We start from the raw sequence: 22,472 nt of genomic DNA, 5'->3' as shown, positions 1-22,472 counted from the left end.
AATGTTAGCTATTATGAGATATATATTATTGAACAATACAGGATTGTGTTAAAATCAGGTTGGGTTTTTATTCCCAACATGGCACAATCAATAAACCAATCATAATGAGTGGCACCACCTTTGTACGGGGCTTTTAATACTGAATTATATTTAACTGATATCATAATAGTCAATACGGTGTTTAGAACATGACGGTATTACATGACACAGAAGTACTGGGACACAAAACTGCCCTACCATAAACTGTTTTAATCACTCAAAATATGTTTGTTATAGCAGTTCTACATAACAATTGAAACTAAATAACAGCGGCGTGTACTCCAACACTTGTCTGCTTGTGTTGATATTAATCCAACAAGGGGCAAACCTTAACAATTACCAAATCCAGAGTTATATACCTTGGAAGGAGGGTGTGTTGATAGTCCTGTAATGCGAGTTGTCATGTGGTGTAATTTGACTCCAGTGTGATGTGTATTTGGCCTTGATCGTTTGCCTTTAAACAGAATCTTGGTTTCATTCCAAGCTACTGGACTTGTCCCTGTGTCTTCCCTTGCTTCATTGCCGCACGTGTGCGCACAATCTATCTAAATAATCTGACGAGTTTCTAATAAATCTCTTGAACGTGTTTTTGTTCTGGCCAAGGTTAAAATTGTGCTTAATGACGCTGACAGTGAGGCAACGACGTAGTATCATAATACAACAGGACAGATCATGACAAGGTACCATTATTTACATATAAAATCACTGCAACTCTTTGATCACTGATATTTTCATCATATATTGGAATACAAGATAATGTTTAACCAATTCACACGACATTCCCTTTCGACTACAACAGACCTTTTATCGAATGCATGTGCATGAAAACATGCAATACGTGTATAGCCAGGACTAGCTTTAATTAGGTCTTCACTGGCAATATAAGGTTCTTTACGACCACATTTCATGAAACCGTTAAACCTTGAGAAACTAATCTTGGTATCTGGCCATTACATCACTGGAAAATCCATTATATTTTTATACAAGGGTTTCCTACTATTTTCTTAAAGCTTTGTTTCCACACTTTTGGTAAAGTTCCCATTATTAATGGCTGTAGAACTTCAAAGACAAAAATGGGATAAAGTGACATACATCAATTTACTGACAGACAAAAAGACAACAATATAAAATTATGCTTTATAAGTTGAAGGAATCAAGGAAGATGCATAAAATGGATGAGGATTTTGTCCGTAATTCTGTCCGGTCTCACTCAATCTTAAAACTGTTTCGTTGTAGTTATTGGGTAGTACTTTCCTGCTTCATTTGTAATACATATCTTATATCTTGTTGAACACTTGTTAAAAGAAGTTGGGTTTTCATTCTTTTTATTCACAAGATTACAAAATCAAACATAAGTGGCATCATAAAAATATATATAAAACCAATTGTCTGGGATTTCAATACGGAGATATACTTAACTAATAACATTTAAAAAGGTCGTAGCCTTATATATTATCAGTATGTTATATAATGTGTTAAGTACAAAATGGTATTTCTAGACACATCAGTACAGGACCACAAAACTTGCTTACCATAATTATTTTTAAACACTCCAGGATATTTTCTTGAAAGCAATTTCAACAAAAGTAATTAAGAATATATCCAGAATCGATGCCATAATTCATAATTTATTCATATATATAAGGATAGGCGTTATTCTAAATCTAAATAAATCGAGATGGTATAACTGGTGAATTATCTCCATAGTATTTTAATTAAGCATTGGATTTAGAACAACATGGCAAATAAAACAAAAGAAGGACACCATGGAGTGAAATCCAATGCTTGTCTGCTGTTGTTGATTTTAGGGGCATAACTCAACAATGACCAAATCCAGAGTTATATGCCTTGGGAGGACAAAATTATGATATTCCTGTAATGTGTGTTGTCATGTGGCTTAATGTGACTCCAGTGTGCTTTTTGTTTTACCTTGATCCGTGTGCCTTTAAACAGAATCTTGGTTTAATTTCAAGCTACTTGGAGTCTCTATAATTTTGGTTATTGCCAAGTCTTAAAGTTTGCCTAATGACACCAAGCCTATGGCAATACCTCATCTTTTTTTTGTTCTAAAAAAAGTTAATCAATAATATCATAACAAAATTCAATAAATCATGATATGGTTTCATTATTTACAAATGAGAAATTCTTTGATCATAAAAAGCTATGTAACATAATCTTTCATTAATTCCCACAGCATTCCACTTGGAATACAATAGATATTTTACATGTGGACCATAACATGTAATATGTGTAAGTGATGGTTGAAATCTAGACCCCATCTGTATCTGCAGCGATTACATAACCAGGACTAGCTATATTTATGTCTCGACTGGCAATATAAGGTACTTTATTGCAACCTTACATGAAGCCATTAAGCTAGAGAAATAAATCCTGTTGTTTGGTTATTATATCACTGGAAAATCCATTATATTTTTATACTCAGACTACCAAGACAAACATAAGTTTTCTTAATGCTCTTTTTTCATGCATCTGAAAAAAATAATGCCTACATTAAAGTTCCCACTACTACCAGCTCAAGTACACAAATGGTTTGGAACTTTGAAGTAATGTCCTATTAAGTTACTGACGAATAACTTTTTAATGAGGCAAGGAAAACACAAAGCTGCTAGTATAATGATTAATCCTTTCTGACTTTAAAGTATACAAGAATAAGTTGTTTGATACAACAAAGGAATGTGAGGAAACAAAAGTTTCACATATAATACATGAAACTAAATCGAGAATACCTTAAACTGCTTAAACTTTCTTTTCACATTAATGCTAGAACACAGAGGATAATATCTGCTTTGGTGTCAGATCGCAATATGAGCAAGCACCAAATGAGTAGCATATTATAGCAGAATGAAATCCAAACAATACTATGCAGTTAATGTATTGTAATGTGTTTCAAAATGTGCATATGATAATAGAAATAATGTGTGTGATTTACAATAACAAATTTAGTCCTAAAATGTCATTTAAGCTAATATTCTATACATAACTTTATTTTCATTTCTCGTCTTTGCAAACAAACACAATATTGCACAAAATTAACATAGATTTGTGAGATGCTTCTCCATTCTTTAGTAGTCGTAGGAAGATGTGTATGTAGTCTCAGGGAACAACTCCATGATGTGATCAGCTACATACCTAGAAAGGAGAGAAAACAGAAGCATCAGCAGAGATTGATAAGAAACAGTTTGTAATTATTACACACATTTCATACACACATTTCATACACACATTTCATACATTCATTTCATACAATTATTCCATACACACATTCATTCCACACACACATTCCATACACACATTCATTCCATACACACATTTCATACACACATTTCATACATTCATTTCATACAATTATTCCATACACACATTCATTCCACACACACATTTCATCTACACATTTCATACATTCATTCCATACCCACATTTCATCCACACATTTCATACACACATTTCATACATTGATTCATACATTCATTTCATACACACATTTCATACATTGATTCATACATTCATTTCATACACACATTTCATACATTGATTCATACATTCATTTCATACACACATTTCATAAATGAATTTCAAACACTAACATAACATATTATTTCAAGTTAACAAATCCTAATCCCAAAATAAGTCACTTTCTGTTAGGAACTGACAGATAATTTGCACCTTATGACATTTTGATGAGACCCACTCAGCATAAGACTGGATAAATCTTAGAAACTTAGAAAATTATAGATATTTTGATAACAGTTATATGTAAAGATTTGCTCTACTTACAAAATATTTGCACCTTACAACATTTTAGATAGACCCAATTAGCTTAAGAACAGGAAAATCTTAGAAACTAACATAATTATAGATATTTTACCGTTCTAATTACTGTAATATGTAAAGATTTGCTCTACTTACAAAAGAAACTGGTGGCTGAGCTTTTTCAGAACACCCAATTTGTTTTCCTCTATGTTCATCTTTGCCAATAAGTCTGGTAGTTTCACTGTAAGAACAAATCACACTAATGGCGTACATACAGGCAATCTTATCTGATCAATACAAAGTCATAATGGACTGAAAATAGAAATGTTGTTTTCTAAGTGCCAAATTCAAAACTGATTTCTCTCTTTACTTGGAGAATGTATGATTGAAGAGGGTTTACATGAGAGCAAAAGTTCTAGAAATGAGCAGAGTAAGAAGGAAAAGAAACAACAGCTGATAACAATGCAGAAAAAGGTTTCAAATTTGCATTAAATTCCTTCCAGTTAATTAAGAGTAATATTTAAAACAATTTTTATTTGAATTAAATCAAAATGAAATGGGAGCTATTTTGCACCAATAAAATCAAGAGTTAAAATTATATCAACGTCAAAACTTCATCAAATTCTTTTCCATACACGTAGTTTCCGATTTAACCTCTGGATCAAAGTTTTTAAAGAAAATCAAAGTATAATGATATTACAAGAAACTTCCCAAAGGTCAAAATTCTTCTGCCGTGTATCAATGCGCTTACCACAATTATTCAAATTTTCATTAAAATCCTTCCAGTACTAGTTCCTGACTTATGTTAGTTTGGAGATCGTGGCAGTATAAGAGTAGAAAACTTTGCAAGAAAGTGTCTATGCATTAGAATTCCTGCTCTGTACATAACTTCACATTGCTATCTGTATCTTTCATTATTCAAAATATCATTCAATTGTTAGCAAATTTTGTGTTGGAAAAATTGTTTCAAGTTACTTTAAGAATAATCAGAAATCACTCTGCGAAAAAGGGAAAGAGTTGTAACTCATGCACTGTGCCCAATCTTACATTGTCACTATGTTTAAAGTTCATAATGATTCCTTCATATACTTTTTAAGTAATGCTCTGAACAAGCTTTACTTCATGGAATTAAACAAGGGAAGATAACTTTGCAACAAAGTGCTCAAATGTTAAAATACTTGCAACTTCACATTGCCATATCAATGCCCCACAAGGGATTCCATGTTTAATAACTATACAAGTTCTCTATAGGACATAAAGCTAAATGACTAATCCTTTATGTTTCAAACAGAACTATACATTTCTGCAAAAATACAGCCATTTCAAATATCACTGAGAATAAAACATTGATTTAAGTTTCTTTAAATTTTTACTTTATAATAGCAATAGAAAAAAATCCCAGTCGGCTTCAATAGGTCAGTTTGAAACCGTACACAACGACATTATTCATAATTATGATTAACAAACATTTGACATTTAATGAAAAAGTGTTTTCCATATTTTAACCAGTCCTTAGCTGACATTCATTTCTCTAGAGAGAAATTCAACCCAATGTTCTTACCAAATAGTCGTAACAAGTGAACGGGTCCATACAGCAGGGCAGGCGGGGTGGGAAGCTGGTTTAGGGCCTCTGGCGGCAGGAGCTGCCACTGGAGAATGGTGGCCAGAATTTCCCGCCCGCTGTCTCCAACACTGTCTACACTTCCAGGAGCCCCCTTCTCACCCACCCTCTCCACCCCACCCTGGGGACGGGTACCAAGCATGTTACAGGGAATCAGTAATGGAGGGGACGGCTCCTCCTTTTCTGTCTTCTGCTGTGATGTTGATTTTGCAGGTTCTGACATGATTGTCTCAGGTTTCGATTCCTCGCTGTCATTTGAGTCCTCACTACATTTCCTACAGCTTCTCAATGCCCTTCGTTTTAGGGGCTCATCTTGTCTATCAGAACATCGCCTTTTTCTTGGTAACTGTTCAACAGGCTCCTTTTTTTCCTCCTTAACTTCAGCATGTTTCTCAAAGTCTAATTTCTTGCCGGATTCCGAACCTCTGCTTCTCAGAATCCTGCGGGGAGTCATCGATGTAGGGTTGAATGTAACCTCATCATCCTCCTCCACGCTTGGAGAGTATTTAGGTAGTTTGGGGCAAGACTCATCACCCGGTGTAGGTATGGAGGAGGTGTGGGATCGAGGAGATTTCAGCAAGGGAGAATCATCACTCTGTCTGTAATGGACAATTTGGTCTGTTAATGAATAGAAGCTATGTATGTAGAAATGCACATTTATTTATATAGTTTAAATAATAATTAAATGGACAAAGTAAATAACAAAGTAAAATGATGACAATACCAAGTTGATCTAATTTGACGTTTAACAATTATTTTAAGTAGGTTTTACATAAAGAACATGTTGAATTTCAATTAACATTTACTGAAAACATATTCCAGTAGACCAGCCACCCACCTCCACAAAACCTGAGAGCTCCATATGAAGAAATTGAAACCTTAATATCAAATGAACACTTAAAATTCAAAGTAATTGCCTTCATATTGTTGCATGACATTTCTAAACCTGACAATAAATCATTTTATACAAGGCTCTTCTATAAAGTCATAGACATATCAGCATTTAAAGATCATTTATTGCTCAGCAGCCAATTATTACCCATATATTTTGTTAAATAGGCACATAATTTTGGTTTATAGGCTATGTGACTTTATGGAATTATTTATTAGACAGTGACTATAAATGCACTGGAATATAGTCCGTTGGTTTCATCATCTTTAAAACATTAAATATTGTTTACTGTACCTACTTAGAAGTCTTTCATATAGGAGGCATATGTTTAACTACAAAAAGAGTGTACAGAATCAGATATACTCACACTTTCTGTCTGGCGGGAGACTTGCTGGTGTAGGCTGACATAAGGTGGGTGTGCTGCTCTCGCTCCGGGGAATAGAGCAGCAGTGTGGCCAGGGTAAAATCGAAGCAGATACGAACACCGTCAACAAACTCCTTACAGATGGGTAGGCTTAAATAAAAAAGATTACAGAAAACTAAACAATGCAGTGGTCGAAATTAGCACAAGCTCTCAAGTCCCGCAGAAGTGAAATGCTTTAGAAGCTTGCTCAAATTCTGGGATTTATACAGCAGGGCTTGTTCAAAAATGTTATGCCATACAGTAAACCACTAATTTCAATGACTGTATTATTTAAGTATCATTTATTATGTTTCAAATCCATTTATTTTTATTTTCTATTTATCTCTCTAAGTTCTATTTTTATGTACATTTGAACTTTAGTATATATTCTAGTAATATACATAGAGCAGTGACATCCCAATCCTTTTAAACCTATAAGTATGCTCCCTGTTGTTAACATAGAAATTTATGAACAACCAAATTTATAACATGGGGTCACTTAATCTATCTGCTTGCCCTCATGGGTTATCAGTGGCTGGGAACCTACATTCTTTCAATGGCAATTTTGGGTGGCTGGTGACAGAGGTGTGTGCGATCGTAGTCGGGGCTCCAGAAATCCATCATAAATGTCTTCACAAAACTCTCCAGCACTGTCACCACATTCACCTCCGCTGGTAATCTCACATACTGGAATGATGATAGAACATATGGGAATAAGTTACCTTGCTTTACAATAAAAGATGCTTTTCAAGAATGAAACTGACCACAAAATCAGACAGAATACACAATAAAACTGTTATGTTTAGTTGTTTATTTACAATATGTGAGATTAAATGTTGAAACAACCTTTGAAAGCAAAAAAATAGACGTTAAATGAATATATACATGGTCAAAGTACATGTATGAGGCTTTTAGTCTAAGACTGACTGAACATTGCATTGCAGAATGTTTGTAAAAGTCTTTACAAACCTTTCCATCCTGATTGACGGCAAAGTAGTCTTTATCAAGTACTGCTTTCAACGCCTCAGGTATCTCAATGTCGGAACTGGGTACACCCCTCTGCTCAATCAGAATGCATTCATGTTCATGTAGGTAGAATTTAACTAATTTTATAATTTCCTCAAAATGGATACAAAGGTTATAACATTTGAAGGGCATGCAATTTAACTAAAACTGAATACAGAACTGATTGGTTGTTTTTGTGATCGAAAACAGATGTCTCAGTCTGTTGTTGTCTTAGTTAATTCCTCAAAATTTGACATTGGGGAAAAAGGAAAATAATTTGTATGGAAAAGCATATTACACTTGAAACAGAAACTGCAAGAAATACACAAAAACCATCTAGTGTGACCTTAACCTTGAACTAAGCTGGTTATAACATATCTCTGCACATTGTCTCAATAGGGTAATAAGCATTTGTGCAGAAATAATAAGTCCTTTGACACTTTTATGTGCAAATACTGAACTGCTTATTGTTTGTATGGTAATAAATTAATACATTGAGGTGAATACTACAAGAATTGATGGTTATACTGATACATGTCAATAACATAACAACTGAAACATAATGCAGTGACAACATGTCCATTAACATTTTGTGTACTTTAAAGATTGTATTGGATTTATTTAAGATTTACCAAACTCCTTTTTGATTCTTCCATTTTGGTGTCACTTTCACTGCTGTCTGTCTCCTCTGTGCTCTATAGAAAGAAAGAGTGTCTTGGGGAAAAAGTAATCCAGCATTAATTTCAGACATAGGAAAAAAGAACTAATCAAGAGCTCTTATTTTCTCAAAAGAGAAGAAATGCTTGCTCTTTTAAGAACAAACAAGATTACATGTATGTTAAAGAATTAACGCTTTACTTACAACTCATCTTCATAGCAAGCCAAGCCTACAATTTAGTGAACCCATGGAAATTTATGTCTCTCACCTCATCTGTGTCATTGGAATCTGTAGTTTGTTCATCTTCCTTCTGAAGCTCATGTTCAAACGGGGTTTTCCCACTAAACGCAGATGACAAAATATCATGGATCCTTCTTCGTCTTGTTTTATTCTTAATACTAAAACAATCCATATAAAAATTTTCACAATTTATTACCGGTACTATATTAATTTTATTACAACTCAATCTTAATGTTCACTTAAAGGGAAAACCTTAATGTGGTCTAAAAGAATGTGGACGGCCTCATGGATTACCTGATATAGCTGTATTTGATGCATTCCTTATTGATATACTATACCTCCATAGTAGGTTTATCCAGATATCTTCAAAGCTTATTGACAATGATTTAAAAACAAGTAAATCTACAAAAAGATTTTATAAGCATATTCATGTAATGTGCAGCAATTAAGATCACTGTGGTCAAGTTTATCTTTAACCTATTTATTTGACCGTAAACTTGCCACACTAGAGTTCAGAGATACAAAGACATAAATGTTCTTCAAACTTTTACCTATTCTTCAATTTACACAAAGTATCCATAAAAGTATCATTTAATTTGTATTTGTATCACAAATCCAGATACATGTAGTAAACAATGATTGAATTTCGTTTTGTTTTGTAGTTAGGCAACACATTATCTCTAAAATAAACTACTATAATGTAAGTCCAAAAAGATCCAACGTTAATTTATCTCTTTACATAATAAGTTTTACGCTTGAAATGCACAAAACGATATCCTGGTCTTACAGAGTAGACACGACAACCTATACTCTATCTCCTTATATGCAGCAATCCAGTGTAAACAAACTGTATGTGTGACCCTGACCTTAGAGGTAGGGACGCCAGTCAAGCATGTATGCCAAACACATGTGTCATGTTATTTTAAAATCTGTCCATACAAGAGAAAGTTGCAATTCATACATGAGAAATGGAGCCGGATGCACGTACACCCTTCTGCTTTCATAGAATTTAATTTAATGCTTCACACTGTCAAATAATTATTTGGTATCTTATTTTATTAGTCTTTTAGATATACAAACAAACTTTCCATATTTGGCAGATGAAACCTAATATTATTAAAACAAAATAATTTTCTTAATGCTGCATCACTTAGAGGAATAAAACACCGAATAGTAAATGAAATTAAAATACCTCTTCTTTGTCACCTCCGCCAACTGTTTCATTAGCAGTCTGTTTTCATCTGTAGTCTTAAGCACAAGTTGTTCTCCCACAATGCGGTCCCAGCTTTAAAGAGAAATAAGTATGAACAAAAACTAGTCTTACCAATATGGAAATGTAACTGGAAACAATAGACCAACATAAATTTATTCTCTAATGACATGTTAACAGAATTGAGAAAAAAAGCAGCTGAACATGTTGTTTTTTCCCTACCTTAAAGAAGCCTGAATACTCTTTTTTGATAAGATTGTATTACTTTAAGACAACATTTCACAGGACCAAATATATACACATATAACCGAACCTGCATCATTTTACAAGCTAGGGCATGAATGAGCTTATATAAATACTTATTTCAATCTTTGACTAACTACAATTTTTGTCTTCAATTGTGGTAGGAATACAAGACCTGTTGTTCCATCTCAGGAAATGAATGTGATATCCTGGTTTTCTTTTTCCTTCTTCATCTCTATACACAGTGGTATCTAAAATCTGAAACCCAGTAAAGATTTTCATTCATATACTGTGCCATCAAAAAGAAGAAAAAAATCATAGTTAACATAAGAGTTAATGAAAGTATGATTTTCACTAGCAAGGTCATTGGCAGCAAAACACAAAAGAGGCCACTATTTTTCTGAGTTATAACTGTGGCCTGTGGGGCTTGAACCAAGACTATCCATAACTCCATATACATTTCCTGTTAGTGTGAAACACCCAACTGGGAGCTAAAGTGACAGCAGAGTTAAACATATTTTATATTCAAGGTGCCTTGAGTGTGATAGACATCTTGGTTTCTACGTGCCCAGTGTTAAGTAGAGATGGACAGGAGAAAAATTTCCTGGAGGCTAATCCACAACTCAGTTCTCCAAATTTCCCAATTTTAAATACTACCCTCTTATAAGCCAAGCACCAGGTAAAGAGACACAGGTTCTGGTTGGGTTACATGGATATCCCTGTTGCAGAAAATCTAAGTCCCTGCCAGGGACTATCATTTTAAATTACATTATTATATTAGGACCAATATAATTTAGGAATATCCCAATGAACTATGTTGGTCACAGGACCCCAAGCTTAAAAAACAACTAGAAATTTTTGGATTGAAAAGACAACAGAGAAACAGAGATTAAATGTAATTTTTAGTGCGGTATTTCTACAATACTTGAAAAGCAGTTTCTGGCAGAAAGCAGTTTCCGACAAATCGTTTTTTCCAGTACTTTCTTCAGATTTTCATAAAGAAGGAACTGCAATTCAATTATATGGTAACTTGGCAATCACAAAGTTGGTTACAAACACAAGGACTGTCCTATCAGAAATAATTTTTTTTTATAAAAGTTCTAGTATTATAGTGTAGTGTGTGGTGGTTAGCACCAGCCGTCCAGTTAGCTCAGTTGGTTAGAGCGCATTGCTAGTGTTCCGGCGGTCGTGGGTTCAAGCCCCCACCGGGCGCATTTTTCCTCCCAGGTTTACTTTACTGGTGGAAGCGGTAAATGGCAGGAGTGCCTTCGTCAACATTTGGAAGAGGAGTTGGAGATAGGTAGAGTTAGTGACGTCTTGGGTTCAAAGTTGTCACATAATCACAGGTATAAAAGCCAAAAAGACAAATACATGAGCTCAGAGAAGTAAGTCTACTACATGAGCTGACAGGGGTGATTTTTATCACATAATTGGCATCAATAATGTCTTTCACTCTTTGTTCTAAATTGGAAAACAATATTGCAAAATTTAAAACAAACATAAATTATATAATGATGAACTACCTTTGCTTCATAGATTACACGAGCCTTTGTTGGGTCCGGTTCAAAACAAAGAACAAACTCTCCAGGTTCAAAATTGAACTTAACGCCTCGGGTAGACATAATTCAAACAAATATTTAAATGCAAATTACGCGCTTGTCATCCGCCATTACTTTCCGGTTTATATAACTCGTAAAAATTAAATACAGTATGGATTTTGATAAACGACAGTACGGATTTAGGCAGGTGCGTGTTTACACAACTACGTCATTGATATCTGTGTAAAACACATGAGTACACCACAGCGAACAAAATTGCTGGTTTGTAAAACCTTGGAAGAGGCTTTAAGGAAAATCCAGGAGCTGGAAATGCAAGATAATTTGTGCCTGACTCTAGTACGAAGAATTTTGGGAAGACGGTATTAAATATTTCCATAATTTTATGCATTATTTAACTATTGATGCTTGCAAATCATTTTTTCAGCAAAGCACATCCATTTCACAGTGATTTGGTGGGAATGAGCTTTACAAAATTTATTGACATTAAACCTAAACTAACCTAAACAAGTTAAACAAATGACAATTGGCTTTATACAGGTAGTCATAGCTGGGGGACACGTTCTAAAGCACTGTAGTTTATCAAATGACCATATATCTTTATACTGGTAGTCATAGCTGGGGGACACGTTCTAAAGCACTGTAGTTTATCAAATGACCATATATCTTTATACAGGTAGTCATAGCTGGGGGACACGTTCTAAAGCACTGTAGTTTATCAAATGACCATATATCTTTATACTAGTAGTCATAGCTGGGGGACACGTTCTAAAGCACTGTAGTTTATCAAATGACCATATATCTTTATACAGGTAGTAATAGCTTTGGGACACGTTCTAAAGCACTGTAGTTTATCAAATGACCATATATCTTTTAACAGGTAGTCATAGCTCGGGGACACGTTCTAAAGCACAGTAGTTTATAAAATGACCATATATCTTTATACAGGTAGTCATAGCTGGGGGACACGTTCTAAAGCACTGTAGTTTATCAAATGACCATATATCTTTATACGGGTAGTCATAGCTGGAGGACACGTTCTAAAGCACTGTAGTTTATCAAATCACCATATATCTTTATATAGGTAGTCATAGCTCGAGGACACGTTCTAAAGCACTGTAGTTTATCAAATGACCATATATCGTTATACTGGTAGTAATAGCTGGGGGACACGTTCTAAAGCACTGTAGTTTATCAAATGACCATATATCTTTATACGGGTAGTCATAGCTGGAGGACACGTTCTAAAGCACTGTAGTTTATCAAATCACCATATATCTTTATACAGGTAGTAATAGCTTTGGGACACGTTCTAAAGCACTGTAGTTTATCAAATGACCATATATTGTTATACTGGTAGTAATAGCTTTGGGACACGTTCTAAAGCACTGTAGTTTATCAAATGACAATATATCTTTATACTGGTGATCATAGGTGGGGGACACATTCTAAAGCACTGTAGATTATCAAATGACCATATATCTTTATACTGGTAGTAATAGCTTTGGGACACGTTCTAAAGCACTGTAGTTTATCAAATGACCATATATCTTTATACTGGTAGTCATAGCTGGGGGACACGTTCTAAAGCACTGTAGTTTATCAAATGACCATATATCTTTATACAGGTAGTCATAGCTGGGGGACACGTTCTAAAGCACTGTAGTTTATCAAATGACCATATATCTTTATACTGGTAGTAATAGCTTTGGGACACGTTCTAAAGCACTGTAGTTTATCAAATGACCATATATCTTTATACTGGTAGTCATAGCTGGGGGACACGTTCTAAAGCACTGTAGTTTATCAAATGACCATATATCTTTATACAGGTAGTCATAGCTGGGGGACACGTTCTAAAGCACTGTAGTTTATCAAATGACCATATATCTTTATACTGGTAGTCATAGCTCGGGAACACGTTCTAAAGCACTGTAGTTTATCAAATGACCATATATCTTTATACTGGTAGTAAAAGCTTTGGGACACGTTCTAAAGCACTGTAGTTTATCAAATGACCATATATCTTTATACGGGTAGACATAGCTGGAGGACACGTTCTAAAGCACTGTAGTTTATCAAATGACCATATATCTTTATACTGGTAGTCATAGCTGGGGGACACGTTCTAAAGCACTGTAGTTTATCAAATGACCATATATCTTTATACAGGTAGTCATAGCTGGGTGACACGTTCTAAAGCACTGTAGTTTATCAAATGACCATATATCTTTATACTGGTAGTCATAGCTCGGGAACACGTTCTAAAGCACTGTAGTTTATCAAATGACCATATATCTTTATACGGGTAGACATAGCTGGAGGACACGTTCTAAAGCACTGTAGTTTATCAAATGACCATATATCTTTATACTGGTAGTCATAGCTGGGGGACACGTTCTAAAGCACTGTAGTTTATCAAATGACCATATATCTTTATACAGGTAGTCATAGCTGGGTGACAAGTTCTAAAGCACTGTAGTTTATCAAATGACCATATATCTCTATACTAGTTATCATAGCTTTGGGACACGTTCTAAAGCACTGTAGTTTAACAGATGGCTGTATATACTCAGGTACATATCTATACCTAACACTGGTTTATATGGAAGGAAGTATATTGTCTTCAGCTGTGTTCTTATTCCACTGACCATACACATTTATATTAGAGATTTTGACTGGACTTTACCTTAAAAGCTCTGTTTTTTTTATTAAATTCTCTTACCATATAACTCTATAAAGGTGACTTTCTCATGCACTGTAGGTCAATTGACAGATGTTCATTTTTTTTAGATTTGGCCTAAAAAGACCTGTAGCAGTTAACAAGCTATATACAAAATGACCACCACCACTATCACCCTAAAGTGTGTGCTTGGTGTCTGTCTACACGTGCTTGCTTCTGGAATGTTGAAGAACAAACTGTGTTGAAACGCCAACTGGTAAGACTGTGCTTTGTGTTTGTAATTTTGTATGATAAGACATTTATTGTTTCCGCCAGGCCTAAAGGAAATGTCTATGAACAAGTATAGGTCTATACACAAGTACAGGATTGAAATATAAACAACGATTTAAAGAGTATTGAGTTGATGAGTGAGAACAAAAATGATATACCCATGTACATTTACATGTTCAATAAATAGTGCATCTCATACTCTGAATAATAATTCATTTTGCTATTAGGAGTTGGTCATGGACCTTTGCCGCCCTTCATCCAGAGCCTTCCACAGAGATGGCAGATATATCGCTGCCTGGACCAACAGTTGACCATGCCGTTGAGTCCATGATATCAGTAGCAGCCATGAAAACATCTACAGAATTACATCTGCGGCCGTGCCTATTAATGGATACATTCTGCACCACTTCCATGTGTAAGAATAGAACTTTCCAAGTCCTCAGCATAAGCATTTCTGTATTTAAAACGAAAAATAATTTAAAAAAAAATAAATATAGTTTTAAATAATTATATACAGGCAAAGTAAATTATGTAATTTGTTTCATGAATGTGTTTTTTTTTTTAATTGCTGTTAAAGCAACAGTGTGCACCAGATGATCAAATTGCAAGTTTATTAAGTTTAGCAGTTATTTCATATTTTTCCATTCAAAAAGATTACTGGGTATGTCTACCTAGTAGAATTAATTTCTTATGCGTGATTGGCTAGTCGATGTTATCACATGATATAACCAAGTTAGGTGTATAGCTTTAATATACCACTTGATTGAAGTAAGCCTTCGTAGCACAGTTGATACAACACTGGACTTCAATTTCGGTGACACATTTTTTTTACATGTTTGTACTTTTTTTACAATTATGACATAAAAGCGTAACACATTCTTTTAAATAATTGTCCTGAGATATGTTACAGAAAAAAAACTTTTTTAGTTCCAATCTGGTGTACAGTCCCTTTAAGGCCTTATACCGTACTTGTAGACTTATTGTTTATGATAGTCTGTTTAATCATTTTATTGTATATGGGCAATATTTTATGTAACCTCACTTTATGTAAAAAGTAAGCCTTCGTAGTACAGTTGATACAACACTGGACTTCAATTTCGGTGACACATTTTTTTTTACATGTTTGTACTTTTTTTACAATTATGACATAAAAGCGTAACACATTCTATTAAATAATTGTCCTGAGATATGTTACAGAAAAAAAACTTTTTTAGTGCCAATCTGGTGTACAGTCCCTTTAAGGCCTTATACCGTACTTGTAGACTTATTGTTTATGATAGTCTGTTTAATCATTTTATTGTATATGGGCAACATTTTATGTAACATCACTTTATGTAAAAAAAATTATAAAAAGTCACTGTGAATATAAACAGTTTTCAAATATGTACATTAAAATTGCAGGCTGTCAGTTTGAAACGTCTCTACTCTGACAGAAGGAAGGGAATGAATACCCAGGATTGTTCCTCAGGAAAATCTCTTCAACAGGCTGTTGTCAGTTTGCATGCTCTTTGGATGGAATTACTCTACCTTGGCTTGCAGAGAATCTGTGATATAAAAGACCTCTTTTGTGCTGCATTGTGTCATTGATTTATTGTATTTTATATGTATTATGCCACTATTGTAAAAACAAATGGGCATATGTTTTAGCATATGTTTTCAAACAGACACATTCATATTTAAAACAGACACATTTATATTTTTGAATAATTTGAAAATACATTTTGTAGGTTGACTTCACACCATGAAACATTAATGGTAGGTTATATTTGACCAGAACATGACAAGTATTGTTTTCGGAGTTTTTTGGTCGAAGGTGAAGGTAATGGCTAACAGTGGTTATTCTGCACAATGACCCTTGAATTCTTTGACCTAGGACCATTAATATTTAGTGATTGATATATCAGTCCAACTCATATGTGAAAGGGACATGATGAAATTGAGCAAGAGCTTATTAGCATTGCAAATTATTATTTGTTCATTTTTAGCTCGACTATTCGAAGAATAGGTGGGCTATACTATCATTAACAATTCTGCGTTTAAGTTTTCATTTTATGTAATAAAATCAAGAGTTTTTATCCAATGGTAATCAAACTTGGTCAGACTATTTGTCGGCATGTTGAAGATGTATGAATATGGGTCATCCCTGGTCAAATTCTAGGTCACTAGGTCACATCTTAGAGAAAATATTTCCATGTCGTAAATTCAACATTTTTTTCATATCTTTATGAAACTTGGTCAGAATATTTGTCTGCATACTATCTTGAAAGTTTTTTAATATGGGTCATCCCGAGTCAAATTCTAGGTCACTAGGTCAAATCTTAGGAAAATCATTCCACATCATAAATTGAACAATTTTTGTCAAATCTTTATGAAATTTGGTCAGAATATTTGTCTGCATAATATCTTAAAAGTTCTATAATATGGGTCATCCCCGGTCAAAACCTAGGTCACAAGGTCAAATTTTAGAAGAAAGAATCCCACAGTCATAAAAATTCATTAATTTTAGTCAAATCTTTTTTAAACTTGGTCAGAATATTTGTCTACATGTTGTCTTAATCATTTGTGAATATAGGTCACCTCAGATCAAAAACTAGGTCACTAGGTCAAATCTTAGGAAATACTTTCCTGATGTCATAAAAAAAATCTATGCTTACCAAAGCTATCCATATCAGTTAATAACTAAATTCAATTGTTATTTTATAAACACACATCCAAATCATGAATTTCAGATCTAACCATATTTTTCAAAAATTTAAATTTTAATTAACTTTAAAAATATTTGTGTACATGAAATCTTAGATGATAAAGTGTGTCATCTAGGGTCAAAAACTAGGTCTCTGGGACAGATCTTATTGGAAAAGCTGATGTATTTATAAAATGTTCGTTTTTCCTCACACAAATGGAATAGTTTCTGTTGATCAGGTTATTTGTATGAATGATATCTCCAATAAATATAAATATGGGTCTTTTTGGTTAAAAATACTAGGTCATTAGCTCAAATCCTAGGTTTGCAAAATTGCATTGTCAAATAAAAAATCAAGCTTTATGCGGCGTTGCCGCGTTGGCGTCTTGTTATTTTTTTATTTTGACAGGCACATTTTTATAATCTTAACCAAATCAAACCTTGTTTTGTCACATTGTGATTCTTATTCACTTTTTTTATTTGATTGTTTTATTGCTTTTTACAGGCACATATCACACTATTATTGTATTTACGTCCAATTCCAAGAGGCGTAGTAGAGCGCACTGTTTTACGACAGCTCTTGTTAACCTGTAAAGTGAAACCTGGTTATAAAAATGACATGACTGTGTCATTGTGTTGGCAGGCCAGGAGGAGGGCACATCAAATACATCTACAAACTTAGTATACAAAGTATTATAGAATTGCTTTCGGGGCCCATAGGATCAAGGTCACTAAAACAAAAAATATTGAAACTTAATCGCACAACAAAGGCTTAATTAATTAGGTTTGTCTGTCAATCATTGAAAACTTGTTGTTTTTTTTGCATTGCAGCATTTCATGCTTAATTTTTATTTTGTCTTTTTATTGCATATTACCTTTATCATTATTGTATTCATTTCTAAGACAAAGCAGCATATAGTTGAGGGCACTGCCCCATGACAGCTCTTGTATATCCTAAAAAGAATACAATAGTGATATACCCTGATATAGGTAGTTTTGGTACATTATCACGGTTTTAATTTTAGCTTTACTGGCCAAAGATCAGAATATCTGATGTGATGGTAATGTGTACGTAGTATGTGCTTCCTAGCGCCTGTAAACAATTGCTTGTGAACACCATACAGTCTTTAGTTATGATTGTATCTCAATAAAACAGTATTTAGATATCCAATAGAGCTCGGTTCCTTTCGAAAACCAGTCAGATCTGCCCATGCATGCCTAGATTATGGGCCTTGAACGTCTGTGCGACTGTAAACAAAAGTCACAAATTCATGTGAAAAATTGTTCAAATTAGGTCCCTGGGGTCATTATTGGCCACGCCACTGGGTTCACTGGTTTGGTATACTAAATTGGGAAATGTTTGAAAATCTTTATGTCTGAAACAATTATGCAGACCCTTGTTATTTTGAATAAGGATTATTTTATTGGTCTGCTACCATGGTTGTTCAAATTATGCCCCTAGGGTCAAAACTGGCACTGCCCCCAGGGGTCACAAGTTTTTTAAGAAATATTTTCAAAATCTTCTTGTTTCAAACCACAAGGCTCATATCTTTGATATTTGTTGTGGAGCATTATATGTAGACCGTCTTGCAAAACAGTTGAAATTATGTGCCCTGGGCCGGGGCCACCATCCATTTTGTTACAAAAATGAAAATTTGACCAATAGTACAGTTTTGTAGCAAATTTTATTCTCCTCAGATGACCTTTACTTGGCACGTATTAGAATACTATTAGTTCATGCAACTAATCTGCTTACAACACTTTCTGTTCTCAGATGTTAAATGTGCAACATTTAAGCTAACTCAAACACAAAACGTGAACAATATGTTTGTTGGCTATTACTCATACATACATGCTCTGGATCAAAAATAACCACATGAGCCATGCCACTAGAGCATAGGCACTCATGGGCCTCTTGTTTTTTTTAGAAAAAAAGCATACTAACCAACCCTATTTATTTTAGAAGTTAGCTGAAACTAAGAACTTTTTTTACCTTACTTTTATATTAGATTGTGTATTGCTAAGATTTTTGCTTAAAGCTCCATTTAAGGTAACTGTTCATCTCAAATGTAACAGCTTTTGCCTTCAAACTTTTAAAATTTCATTGAACCAGTGGGTTCATCATGATGCACATCTGTAAATGTTTCTCCCTAATATGGGCTTTTATGTATGCAAACAGAACATTGAACAATTGGCTTTCTGTGTAAAGTAAACCCTGTCCAGAACATTTGTCAAATTGCTGTGTCAGCACTTGTTTGAATGGATTTATTTTATTTTCATATTATGATTTCAAATAAAGTATTTAAAAATGTTGATTTCTTGTATGAAGTGATTACTACAATCCTTATAAGGTCAACAGGAAGCTTGAAAAAGTATCTGTTACATGTATTAAGGCATGATTAAAATCATTTTTCCATTTTGCAAAAAGCAGATGGTTAATTTATACCACCTTCAGGTAGTCATGATGAACTCTTTAAAGATATCCCAGGTAAAGGTAGTCACGATAAACTCTTTCAAGTTATCCCAGGTATGCATGGTCACCTCTTAAAAGATATCCCAGGTATTCATGATCACCTCTTCAAAGATATCCCAGTTATTCATGATCACCTCTTCAAAGATATCTATCCCAGGTAGTCATGATCACCTCTTCAAAGATATCTATCCCAGATAGTCATGATCACCTCTTTACAAAGATATCCCAGGCAGTCATGATCAACTCTTCAAAGATATCTCAGGTATTCATGATCACCTCTTTAAAGATATCCTAGGTAGTCATGATCAACTCTTTAAAAATATCCCAGATATTCATGATCATCACCTCTTCAAAAATATCTCAGGTATTCATGATCACCTCTTCAAAGATATCCTAGGTAGTTATGATCAACTCTTTAAAAATATCCCAGATATTCATGATCACCTCTTCAAAGATATCCCAGGTAGTCATGATCACCTCTTCAAAGATATCCCAGGTAGTCATGATCAACTATTAAAAGATATCCCAGATATTCATGATCACCTCTAAAAGATATCCCAGGTAGTCATGATCCCCTCTTCACAGATATCCCAGGTAGTCATGATCAACTCTTAAAAAATATCCCAGATATTCATGATCCCCTCTTCAAAGATATCCCAGGTAGTAATGATCAACTTTTAAAAGATAACCCAGGTAGTCATGATCAACTCTTTAAAGATTTCCCTTTGTAACCATGCAGTTGTTGCAAGCATACTTTAAAGCCCTGGTGAAGGGGAGATCAATGCAAACTGAACATGGATGGTTTGTGTGGAAATGAGCCCACTTTTTTGGTTGAAAGTTCTATGTGATTAGTTAAACAACAGGTCAAAATGCAGATGATGTTAGCAAAATGATGCATGAAGTTAAATGACAGGCCATAGCTGTCAGACTTGAAAGGAAATTCACTTGGTGGTTTAAGCGTGAACAAAAGCCAAGATCAATCAATGCTTCAGACCCTTGATCTATGTATTCTAGGGTGATTTGCAAACAAAAGTGTATAATAGTTACTGTGTACTTTCAGGAGAATTAATTTGTGGCACAGTTCACCTAAGTTCCGCTTATGTTGATTTTTCCATGCAGATAAGTAACCATACTTGTATGAAAAATTATTTCTCAATTTCACCAAGCATAGAAAACTACCAACAATGGAAGTGTTTTTTGTCACAGACTCAATCATGTCATCTAAAATCCACACAATTCTTTCATATTTTTTCAATCTTCTCTTCAACTTTGGCCCATTTCAGATGAACTTTTTTCAAAGCACAGTAAAAAAGACCTTTATCATATAGTTTCTTGTAATTCCTCAGGTGAATCCAATTCCGTTTAACTAGTAGTTGCTTCACATAATCCAACCTATTTTTGTATATCTTCTTAATCCAATGTTCTTGTAACTCCTCAGGTGAATCCAATTGTTGAGCTAGTAGTTTTCTTCACATAAACCTATTCTTGTAGATCACTTTCTTAATCCAATGTGACCTTTTTTCTCTAATTCCATGTCTTCATTAAACCAAAAGTTACCTATTTCTTAACACATCCAGTGAAGACTTTCTTTTAAGTCTTTACTGATTCTAACCACATTTCTTACACTTGTATAGATCCTGAGTTTTATCTGTAGACTTCAAATCAAACAACTTTTTTTTCCATAGTTTTCCAAACATAACATGACCTCTTTGCTCCTCAAGTGTATCCAGGTGAACATCCAATTTCAAGTCATGATTCCAGGTGATCAGTTGATAAACTGCATTGCTTAAGATTTAGAACTTCACATCAGCTGTCACCGCCATAACTACTCATATAAAGCATTGAAGGCTGGGGCGTAGCCAGCATTATGCACTTACGCATGTGTGTAACATCAATTTGAAAAATGAAAAAATAAATATGGCAAAAAATGGCATCAAATTCAAGGGCTAAGCTAAATATTGATATCAGAATAAAGGGAAGATCAGCTATAATAAGCATTTTTTCTCTGTGTTGGATAGCTTACTGAGCCTAAATCAATCACTTGGTTACTACAAGGTCGGCGGCCCCGAACCTATAAATCCCTCCAAATACACATCAGTGCCCAACATGTTAGTTCTATATTTCATTTTTTTCCTTGGGGAGCCCCCCTACAGCTACAGGGATATTCCTCCTTCAACACCATCCCCCTTTCGTGCGTAACATTCAGTAAAGCCTGACTACGCATCTGGAAGGCATATACCAAGTAAACTGAATACATTACTTAAAAGTGACTCGCTTTTGTTTTTGGACCAAATATTAGTTTTCCCAGTAATGCATCTGAAAAAAACTATTTTTATCATTTTTTTATGTTATGAAAAATGCAGAAAAAAATCCAGTGCATAAAAATTTATTTTGGTTTTTGTGGGGTTCAAACCCACGCCAGGAAAAACCAAGTAAACAGTAAAAAAAAACAGCCGGCTAGTCAACACAGCCACCGGGACTTTAACAAAAATGGTGGATATGTTGGCCCCTTAAGGAAACATTCATTATATCACATGATACATTGTCAATCAACCAATCAAACAACACATCAGCCGTAATTAATTTTGAATACACGTTTGAAATTGTGGTCTTCAACATTATTTTGCTAAAGGGTTCCAGCTTTTGCTATTTTTGTTTTAACACTCCTTTCCTTATGATTTAACACTTAACAAATTACGTGTCCCCAAGCTATTACTACCAGTAT

At 34.3% G+C, this 22,472-nt stretch overlaps 1 protein-coding gene and 1 long non-coding RNA gene across 2 annotated transcripts; one reads left to right on the top strand and one right to left on the bottom strand.

Moving 5' to 3' along the window:
* Positions 1–2,669: 2,669 nt before the first annotated feature.
* Positions 2,670–11,744, bottom strand: LOC128226527 (male-specific lethal 3 homolog). The gene is made up of 11 exons (XM_052936449.1): positions 11,606–11,744; positions 10,258–10,340; positions 9,822–9,914; positions 8,658–8,787; positions 8,364–8,426; positions 7,696–7,785; positions 7,274–7,413; positions 6,691–6,837; positions 5,372–6,030; positions 3,967–4,051; positions 2,670–3,189 (listed from the first exon to the last, which is right to left on the bottom strand). Exons 1-11 carry the CDS (start codon positions 11,702–11,704, stop codon positions 3,123–3,125), a joined length of 1,656 nt encoding a protein of 551 aa, XP_052792409.1. The 5' UTR covers positions 11,705–11,744; the 3' UTR covers positions 2,670–3,122.
* Positions 11,745–11,833: 89 nt separating this feature from the next.
* On the top strand, positions 11,834–19,587 carry LOC128229408 (uncharacterized). Its single transcript, XR_008260090.1, has 4 exons — positions 11,834–12,000; positions 14,432–14,577; positions 14,819–15,006; positions 15,993–19,587. It is a non-coding gene; the product is annotated as an uncharacterized LOC128229408 (long non-coding RNA).
* Positions 19,588–22,472: the final 2,885 nt, after the last annotated feature.

This window comes from Mya arenaria, chromosome 3 (genome assembly GCF_026914265.1).
Source record: "Mya arenaria isolate MELC-2E11 chromosome 3, ASM2691426v1".
NCBI classification, from domain to species: Eukaryota; Metazoa; Mollusca; class Bivalvia; order Myida; family Myidae; genus Mya; species Mya arenaria.
Note: the sequence above shows the minus strand (reverse complement) of the source record. Positions and strands in the feature narration are given on the sequence as shown.